The sequence below is a fragment of the Oryza brachyantha genome, chromosome 5 (genome assembly GCF_000231095.2).
Source record: "Oryza brachyantha chromosome 5, ObraRS2, whole genome shotgun sequence".
Lineage (NCBI taxonomy): Eukaryota > Viridiplantae > Streptophyta > Magnoliopsida > Poales > Poaceae > Oryza > Oryza brachyantha.
The window spans coordinates 5,054,013-5,065,023 of record NC_023167.2 but is presented as its reverse complement, the minus strand read 5'-3'; the positions used below and the strand labels follow the sequence as shown (position 1 = coordinate 5,065,023).

At 43.6% G+C, this 11,011-nt stretch overlaps 1 protein-coding gene across 1 annotated transcript; it reads left to right on the top strand.

Annotated features, from left to right (window-relative positions):
* On the top strand, positions 1-1,067 carry LOC102703582. Its single transcript, XM_006655039.3, has one exon. It carries the CDS (start codon positions 94-96, stop codon positions 862-864), a length of 771 nt encoding a protein of 256 aa, XP_006655102.3. The 5' UTR covers positions 1-93; the 3' UTR covers positions 865-1,067.
* Positions 1,068-11,011: the final 9,944 nt, after the last annotated feature.

Genomic DNA, 11,011 nt, shown 5'->3' with positions numbered 1-11,011 from the left:
TCTTCTACCCCGTCAAAACCGTCGAGACGATCAGTGGACGACGACCACATCGCAGACCACCTCGGCGGCCGGGCGGGTGCAAGTGCAAGTGCAATGATGGCCAGCAAAGAGGACGGAACAGACCGAGACGACGTCGCCGCCGATGAGACCGAGGCGGAGTCGGCGTCGCCGGTCTTTGACCTGGACCCCACCGTGTCCGGCGACCGGCGGCAGACGCGGGTGCTGCCGGAAGGAAGCGAGGAGAAGGTGAACGTGGACGTGGTGGAGGTGCAGCTGGAGGTGACGTCCGCCGGGGAAGCTGGTAGCGGTGACGGTGGCCTGGTGCAGTCCAAGGAGGCGTTGGTGGCGCTCGGGCCGGCGGCTAGGCTCCGGCGACTTCTTCTTCGTCGCAAGCTGCGGAAGTCGAAGGCGGCGGCGGGTCGTAATCCCTCCGATGGCGGTGGCGTGGCGTTGCCAGAGGCACAGAGCAGGTTCTTGGCGAAGGTCGGAGACGCGGACGCGGACGCGGACGCGACGACCCGGCCGGACTCGGAGGCGTGCGCGCTCGCCGGCGAGAAGCGCCGCGTCGCCGCGAGCCCGAAGGAGGCGGCGCGAAAGTACCTGAGCAAGATCACCTCGACCCTCGCGCGCCGCCGCGGAGGTAAAGAATCAGCAATGGTGGTCCTGAACCTCGGAAGCGCTCTTCCGACCGGCAAGGCGACGGGCCGGGGCCGGTCCTCCTCCATGGCCATGGCGGCGCCGGCGCCGGCAACGCCGCGCCGCGGCAGAGACGGCTCGGGCCAGCACTTGCAGGACGGCATCGAGAGCGCCATTGCATACTGCAAGCTCTCCATGCGCGCGGCCGCGGCGACGGCGTCGAGCTAAGCTGCGCAATTTTGAGTCGTTCTTATTAAATCCCTTTGTGATGATCACGTCTAATTTTGGTTTTTATGCGGAATTAACCTAGGATGGCCCCTCGTTCTTTGTCATTCAGAGCAACCGTAAATTTGAAAAGAAAGATCACTATGATATATGTCCCTCCACAAATTCAACATATACAATTTGCAAAAAAAAAAGATAATAAGGTCTAAGTTTAAATTTGGCCCATACAAATAGAAACAAACTGTTGTTTTTTTCTTTCCAACATATATAGTATAGTGATATCTCTCAAATCCATCAATCTAATTTTCAAACTAAAATGTTGATATATATTTTGTTGGATGGCATGTAAAACTAGGGACATGTCGTCTAGGATGAAATTACCAGTATTCTCTCCGTATATCAATATGAAAATATAAATGTTTGACGTCGTTAAATTTTTTATACACGTTTGACTATTTATCTTATTCATATTTTTTAAATATATAAAGCTATATATATCCACAAAAGTATATTTAACCATAAATGAAATGGTATAAAAATAATTAATATTTATATATTTTTTTAAATAAGATAAATAGTCAAACGGACGAAGGGAGTAAGTTACACATAAAAATACATCTTTATCTTCTACCTACTTAAAGAAATATAATTGATACGCCATCGGTCGTTATGCTCGCACCCACGGTTACGTTGTCCACCGTCGAATTACGCTCGTAGAATGACACATCTACCTTTGGACTTAGATTTATTACAACTAATCCTGGTATTAATGGTCCATGCATAATTGCATAGCCCTGCTGACCCTGACCCAACCAGTCCATTCAGTTCTTCCCTAAACACCCCATCCCAAGTTGCTACGGACTCTTAAATCTTATATGGACATCATTATGCAAATAGCAAGACCAAGACAAATCTCTGCTTCCTCCGGGCTGAGATTGAACAAACTTTGAAAATGCATGAGATGCAATCTAAAGGACAAACCTAATTTTAGAAAAAGAAAAATGACCGGCTACATAGATATGTTTGCTTGGAATGGAATAATTCTGATCTAAATTTCCCCTTGATGCAAAAATTATGAACACACGTTAAAATATTATATTCTTTCACTTTCAAAGGATCTTGTGCCTAAACAAAAATCAAAAGCATGCCATAAAGAATTGAAACACATGGATATGTAAACAGTGATCGAAGAGGAGTAATACCTTTTGAACTCTGAATAAATGGGCAGAACCAGAAGTCTAGTACTCCGAACACATATTATCCATCTGACCAGTGATGAAGCACAAAAATAACAATAGATGAAGAGAAAAAACATAAATATGAAAGATCTGAATCAAAATTTTAATATAATTCTGTCCCCCCCCTAATTAATTCCTAGTTGTCTCGGTCTGGGAATCTTCCATTAAAATGTACTAAGACAATATAAATGTTAGTTTGAACAAGAGGCCTGCTTGTTATTAGTGGCGCTGGCAACAGCAGTGATTCTGTTACCAACTACAGGTCCAAAATAACTTGATAATGTTGGATCATTCGATTTATAGAAAAAAGAAAGAAAGAAAGAAAGAAATAGAGAGACGAGAAGCAAGAAAGGTACTGAAGTATTACATTGAGCTTGTAGCTTGTGTTTCCGGTGAAACATGAAACTCATAACTGAATTTTCTTTATTTTTAATTCCTCTCATTAGCCTCGGTCCCTATCATTAGCCTCTTCCTGACCTTTTTTTTGCCACTATCCACACATGTTATTTCTGGAACATAGATAATTTCAAAGATTACCTTGCACTGACTACTATTACATTGATAGTGCTCCTAAGCTGCTCCATGACCAAGCAGCAATGGGCTTCCTTACCGTTGCTGGCAAAGATAAAATTCCGCAGCAAGGGCAGTGTTGCTCGCGTCCATGCCATCAGCAAGGGCATCGAGGCGGCGCATCCAGTGGCGAAGCTGCATACGAGAAGGGTTCCTAGGAACCCCTCCGAGAAAATTTTTAACTAAAGCTTATAAATTTTTACCGTATATTTATTTTTTCGATTTAAATTCAGATGTCCGTAGCACTCTCCTCTATTTCACCCCTGGGCGCATCCGCGGCTCCTCAGCCTCGACTCCACCCTCACCGACGATCCATCCTGCTCCGATCTCCTTGCGCCCTTCCCCATCCTCAGAAACTGCAGTCCAGCACGTCGACAGGTCCCGTCATCGTCAGGCCACAACAAAGCAGCTCCGATTCGTGACATGCGGCAGCTGCAGCCGTCGACGACGCGGTGCCCCATCCCCATCAAGAAGCAGTGCTGGTGAGACGCAAATTGATAGAGGAGCAGGCAAACATGCAACAAATAAAACCTTGAGATGAACTGGATCTTTAGGGAGGCGAGGACAATGAGAGCAACGACCACCGCGAGTAAACCACAGCGGCGGCGCCGAGCTAGGGGAGCGGCGGAGAGGGGGGGGGGGGCGTCGGCGGCTGGGGCAAGCGGCGATGGCGGGGGGCGAGGGCGTCGGCGCGGCCGAGCGGTGGTTTCGGTGGCGGCGAACGGAGTGCGTGCGTTAGGGGCAGTGCGCGCATTTTCTTTCTGCTGCGGTTATCGTCATTTTTTTATTTCTTTTGGTGTGTGACGGAGGGTTTTTTTTCCTTTTCTTTTTCTGTGCGACGTACGTGGGGAGGGTGAACGGACGGAGGACCAAACTAACTTTTAAAGTAGTAAATAAGATATAGAGTGTTTCTGTTTTTTGTCCATCATGATACCATCGTCATCCTTCATCTGCCTGTCCGATCACTGCCGTCGGTTTTGACCACATTGTCATTTGTCCACGATCTGCTATCTCCCCGTGGTCGCATGCGCAACTCCCAAAACAGAAGAGAACTTTTAGAGCAGGTATAGTGGACTATAGATTAGCTGTAAGTATATTTTAAAGAGATAAAAGAAGAGATAAGAGAGGTGCACTACTAATTTGTAACCAGCTGTATACGGGCTCCAAAACAAAATATATATATGACATGTGGGACCATATATGATGTTCTGTAGGTAACTATTGTATGAGTTGGCTACTAGATTGACTATAGATAAATTGGAACTAGTAGTTGGCTATACTATTAAACTTACTCTTACAGTATAATATTCTGGCAGTAAATAAGGTTTTGTTTCGAGTTTATCACAATATTAAGGTATTTCAATAATAGAGTTTTTTATATCATCCTTCAAAATGTACCATGTTATCGATCGTGTTCCTGGTTACACCATGTACCGTACTGTGTTTGATGAAATAGTTTCCTAGATAGTTATATGAGAACTCGTATCAAATTCAAACATGATCAACGCAAGGGGCGAGATCGCAAAATACATATTGTATAGGATCAAACACAAAGAACTAAGCCAACCAGAGGAGAGGGGTTGTGAATGGTTTAAATACCAAAAACTAAAACCTTTTAGCAAAATTAAAAGTTACCCTCGTAGTACATGGAGATTGGTCTAACCGACGCTGATGGGCTGATCTAACCACCCTGACACCTACGGTCGGTGGGTCTAACTGCTTCCCTATACTGGTGCTTCCTGTCGCAGCCGCTGGCGGTGTAATCGCTGTAGTCCCGCCAGTCTAACGAGAAGCCAATATATACGGAGGCATAAGAGGGGTCTATTGAAGTACATAATGATATGTTACAGCCAAAACATACCATTTAGTAGTTTAATAAACATACGGACGTAAAAAGAGAAACAAATTAGCTCTGAGTAGAGCTTGCAAAGGTGCCCAACATTGATTGACTACATGGTTGGCCAGATAATGGGCCACTGCAAGCTAGGGCTAGTCGTTTGTCGTTTTCTTTTGTTAGCAATTTCTTGTTCCAAAGTTTTCTTTGAGTACTTTTAAAGTCAAGCGGAATTTGATAATAGAGTGTTCTTCAATAGGATGTTTCAACTCAAGTATTTTTTTTAAAAAAATGAATAGACTTTCAACTCAAAATTTTGAATCCTTTAGCTCAAAATTTTCAATCAATTCAATTTTTGTAAAATTCCAAACAACCATTCAAAACATACATGTATCTGTGAACACATGCAATCTGCACGCGCGCAGTACCAAACATTCGCATGCTATCAAATACATTATGAGTAACTAATCTCCCAGGAAGTTAAGCGTTGTGTTCTTCTGCAATTATCTTATCAAAAAAAAAATGAAACCATGCGCAATTCTATTCCTTTGGATGCCCGTGATACATTCCAATTGTGTGAATAAATCCACACACTTAATTATACGTGGGCCGCATGGCTCTGCTGGCCTGAACCTTGTTTGGACCGGGCCACATGTCACAGTTTGGTGCCGGTGCCAAAGCCAAGATCAAAATTCACTTTCTTTTTTCCCTATTTGCCCAGTTTACGAGATGCACAAATTCCACCTCCACAGAATCGGAGGGAATGAGCAAGAATCAACCACTGCATCTCAGCCTCAAATTCACAGTTAATTTTAGAGTTTTCTCGTCGTTCTTTAGTATATAATATTTGTTTTTAAATCGTTAAAAACACGTATATAAAAAATTATGAGTAAAGTACACCAGCGGTCTCTAAACTTGTGTGTATGTACCATCTAGGTCCCCGAACTCTCAAAATACATTTTTAGGTCTCCGAACTTGTTCGGGGTGTCATATAGGTCCAAATGAGCTCCGACTCACTCCATCCGCTGACATGACATGCCACGGTAACGCCTACGTGTTGGTGGGGCCATGTGGGTCCTACATGTCAGTATCTCTTCCTTATTCTTTTCTCTCCCTTCTTGTAGGCGTCACCGTGGCATGCCACGTCAGCGGATGAAGAGGATCGAAGCTCGTTTAGACCTATATGATACCCCCGAACAAGTTCGGGGACCCAAAAATACATTTTAAGAGTTCAAGAACATAGATGACACATACATACAAGTTTAAGAACCGCTGGTGCAATTTACTTAAAAATTATTATAACTTATTCTTTTTACAGGTATGTCATTTGAGTTTTTTTATAAAAAAAAAAAGAGCCGGGCAATCACTCCTAACCCAAGCATCCGCATAACCATCTGGGATTTGGAATATTTCTGCTGCCCAAGCTGACAAGCATGAATGAATGAGATGATTGCTCGCTCAACACACAAGAAAAAAAAGAAAAAAAAGAAGGCAACCGCAGGTGCCAACACACCGCCAACCTGAAAGCGGAGAAAAACTGGCAAGCAACGGTCCTCCCACTCCCGCCCCATGTGAGGTGGGCCCCACCACGCTACACGCCATCCCGATCCCAGCGAGGTCCAGCCGTTTAGGCCGTGTTCGGATGGAGGGCAAGTTAATTTATTCCGGCACGGAAAACGTTGTAATAGATTAGTATATAATAAATTAATTATTAATTATTAAAAGTATAAAATAAATTAATATGATTTTTTTAAATAACTTTTCTATATAAAATTTTTATAAAAAATATACCGTTTAGCAGTTCGGGAAGTATGTGTGTGGAAAACGAGAGAGATAAGTTAACTTGAGAGGTAACGAACGTGGCCTAGTCAGTCAGAGAGAGAGCCGTTGCATACGGGTACTTAATTATTATTATTAATAATATTAATGAGTTATTAACCTGACCTTGGCTGGCTGTGATATAAATATAGTTACATATTGGAGGACAGACACGGTGTCATCAACATACGAAGGCAGCAGTCGGCGTCTCTTTGTGTCGGGTCAGATTCTGGACCGATGGCGAGGATCCCCTCCGCTCTCGCCGCCGCCCTCGTCCTGGTCCTCGCCGCCGTCGCGCCGGCCGTGGTGGCCGCGCAGGCGCCGGCTCCGGCGCCCAGCAGCGACGGTGAGCCAGCTGCCAGCCAGCCATCCATTTTTTTTCCTTTTCCTCCTCGTGATCTTCTTCTCGGCGTGCTGTGATGATCTGTGTGCCTGATGCTGTTGGTGATTTGCAGGGACGTCGGTGGACCAGGGGATCGCGTACCTGCTGATGATCGTGGCGCTGGTGCTCACCTACCTCATCCACCCGCTCGACGCCGCCTCCTCCTACAAGCTCTTCTGATCATGCCTTCTTCTCTCTCGCCGGCCATGGCTTCCTCCTCCTCCTCCTCCTCCGGTCGATCCCCTTTTGATAGCCTAGCTAGTGGGTTGCTCCTGGGTGTAATTATTAGTGGATTTCTGTATTCTTTCGTTTTGTGATCGGGTCATCGTGCCGTGCTGATCAGGATTATTCGTGTTGTGTATATCATTCAATCATTCGTTATTGTTTCCTATGCATTTGCATCATGCTCTTGCTTTCTTTTCCACCGGAGTTTGGGTTTGATTTGTGGGGGGAACAATAACCCATTTTAAGTCCTTCGACTATGGGTTGAGTTTTGTTCGTCTCTCTCGACCATAAAATTGGGTTTAAAGCCTTTTTCAACTCGAAAAACCAGCGTAAATCAAATTACTCAATAATATTACGAGCAGTTTCGACTAACGTGGCTCGTTAGATAGCTACGTAAAAACTAGAAAATTTTTACCACATGTACACCCCTCTCAATTTAAAAAATCCAGGCACACGCGTTAGCCTAAACATTGTTTAAAGCAAAATAGAACAAGTGAGTTGTATCCTCTCTGTTTCGTTTTGGCTTTGTCTACTTGTCTTCGTCTCATGTCGTTAATATGGCACTGATGTACCATTAGAAGCAAAAAAATAATTAAAAATTAAAACAAATATGTAGAGCCTACATGGCAATAGGTGTGTTAAAAACTAAAAAAATTGGTAGCTACCCCCTCTTCAAGCACCCTCTCTTTCTCCCGCCCCTTCTTCCAACTTAGTGCCAACAATTAGCCAACGTCACCCCTCAAGCGTGAAGCCACAATGAATCATCGCCGCCACCATGACAAACTCTATTTGTAGCTGAGCCACCATATGTTCAAGCTCCATAAGGTCTCCCTCCTCTCTCTTTCCCATAGGCCAGCTTGACCATGTGATTGTTAAGCTGGCTCTATGGGGGTCAAGCTCTCCCGTTCTCACCCTGTCCGCTCATCCACCATTGGTGGGGTTGAAATCCTCTATCCCTCACTTTACCGCCATGTAGGGTAGATAACCAGTGGCATTGCAGGTGGCTTGCACGAGCATAGCAAACCGAGCTTGACCTCGTTAGGGGCTCATGCTCATCGGTCATCACCACCGCCGCTGCTGCTTTCCTTTCCATTGGCAATCTTGAGTTAGGTCATCACCTAGAGAGCCTATGCTTGCTCGACTACCACCGTCGCCGTTGTGGACAGGATGAGAGAAAGTAGATACATGGGAGGAAGATGGATCTAAATTTTTCATTATTTTTGTTTAACTGATATGTGGGTCTCATTGTGTTTTTTATTTTTTTTTTCTAGTGCCACATAAGCTTCACATGGATGCCACCTTTGACGAAGACCATGTCAACATAAACGTGGTTGCCACGTAGGATAAAATTACCATCAAAACCACTAATGAACTTGATTTGCATTTGTTTTGATAGTTGAAGGAGTCCGTACATCAGGTATTGCAGTTGAAAAGGGTAAACAAAACATGTATTTTCTTTCCTCGATCTGTTAAGTCCTCTTCGACGAGCCCAATAATTCCAAGTAGGCTGATAGGCCGGCCTTGCCATGTATGTGGTTATGTGGCATGTTTTGCTGCCAAGGGAGAAGATGAGGTGGAGAGAGGAGCGAGGGGTGAAGTGGACCGGTGCAGGGAGTGGGACCCACTAACCACTAATATTTGTATCTATTGTGTGGCTGATACGTGGATCCCACACTTACGTTTTAGTATTTTTTTATTTTTTATTCTCCTTTCGTGTAACATATATCAAGGTCACATTGGAATATACTAAGTCAAACAAACCAAATAGATGTCACAACAAGCAAAACTGCTCTTAATAGTGTCCAGGGACTAGGTTTGCACCATTCTCGATTGTTGAAGCACGCTCTATTTACGATTTTATGGTGGAGACACGGAAGTAAAATCCAATCGATAGTTGTCACACGGGCCTTAGCCTGGTGATCATGGCTCAACACATTGCGTGAGCCATCGTCTTGCGTATGGCTAGGCCCTGGTCATAATCCCTATCCCACCCCTCCTTTCTCCCTCTATCCACAGCAAAAACACCCCACCTTCTTAGATCTATGACCCTAAGCTAATTTGATTTGATAAAGCCCTTAAGGAGGGGAGGGGGAAGAAGTCAGAGGCCAGCACCACCACAACCACGCCACTGCCTCTGCCTTCCTCCCAAACACTAGTGCTGCCATCCCCACAGCAATAGTTGTAATGTCATAGCTCGGCGGAGCGCGACAGCCACTGACCTATTTATTTCTCCTCTCTTTTTTCGTCTCACCAAATTGATTAATGCTTCAAATACTTATTTTTATCGATATGTTTCACGAAGTAGACAAGTTTGCTTGTGAATACATGTTTTTAGACTATATTTTTAGAAAGGTACAAATGAGAATTAATAGAGTTTGGAGGTGTGGCGTGGTGGGCTGAGACCACTACAGTGGTAGGCCTGAGTTACTTTGGTTAATGGCTTCAGATTACTTGATCCTGGCCGAAATCATTCTAGATCGTGGATTGCATGGTCTACCACTGATTTTATGGGTTGTGACCATTGGTTGAGGCTCATTGGGTTTTCCATGCCCTTCTGTCCATATGATATTTTTTTTTACTAATTTACTTTGTTCTTACGTTGTAGCTACTATGAGATAACTGCGAAGGAAAGACGTACCATTGTCATGTTATATGAAAATCAAACGAACTAGAAAAAAAAGTGCAGAGCTTTTTCTGGTTTGATCGTGACAATAAAGTCTTATTTAACCAAAATAAAAATGACAATGCATTTTCTTTAAAAAAAATAGCATTTGACAATGCTAAAATATCTTAGGTTGGGTTTTGACAATAGAGAAAAACAACCAAAAAAGAGCACACCCATCTCATCGGCACCCTTGTGTATTACTCACTGTGACGTGGTTACTTATATACATGAGCCCAGTACACAGTAGGACACATATATTAATAACCATGTCAAGAAATATAACTTTAGAAGATCTCAATCCATCCATACATTATCTACACCAGTGTTAACACTAGATTTTAGCAAATCGTTGCTATGGATTAATCTGTAATTAAAGGTCGAATCAGACAGGAAGCAGGGCAATCGGATAGAAGGCCAGGCGGAATACGACTCGGATTCAGTCGATGGAGTCCGGATTGGATAAGAGATAGAGTCCGATTAGACCTCGAATGTTGCAGATAGATTCGGGAATAATCAGAGTCCGTGTAATTTAATTTTATCTGTTAATTAGAGTTAGTTTAGATTTTTCCTTTATCTATAAGGTTGTTAGAGTTTGATCGGGACTTATGTGTTAGAGATAGAATCTATCTAGGAGTTTGTTATTTCTTTTTATCTATTAGGAGTTGTATGTCGCGTCCAACACGGCCTAGCCTCACCCCAGGGTATAAATATATATGTCCGGGGTCATTGTTTTTTATCTACACATCAATAGATCAATTATTTTCGGCGCATCGCCACCCTCCTAATCGAGGTTTCAACTCCAGTAGAACTTGGCACTTGACGTGGGGCTGCATCGTCTCGATCTCTGACGGAGGGGTAAGTCCTACGTTCCGCGGGGCCACGGTAATCGTTCGACTAGATTAGAACTGTCTCAGTTCGGTCTGATTTTCTAATCTAGTCGCACGATTGCTAGTTATCGTATCAGTTTCAACTTAGATCACTTTCATGTTTTGAGTTGATCTGGTCGACCATTTTGGGCGATCTATGTTGGTTTGATGTTCGCTATTTGACATGTTCAATCTAATACTGTCTCGGTTAGATTCGATCTAGTAGATTACGTTTGTCAGATGGTTTATATCAGATCGATGTATTTTGTTCATTGTTTTATCGAAGTACCAACCGATAAGTTACCAGTCATCGGCTCATTGGCTTGATAGCAATCTAGATCTGTTTAGTATTTATCCTGACATTGCTAGATTAAATCTTGAACTGCCTCGGTTGAGTCCGATCTTTTATGATTTTTCTTAGCAATCTAGGCTAGATATTTTATAGATCTTGGTTGTTTGTCCACCGTCTATAGCCGATGATTTTTGCCGATCTACATGCTTATCATATTTATATCAATATAGTAGCCGATTGCCTTAGTGTGTAATTTTCAT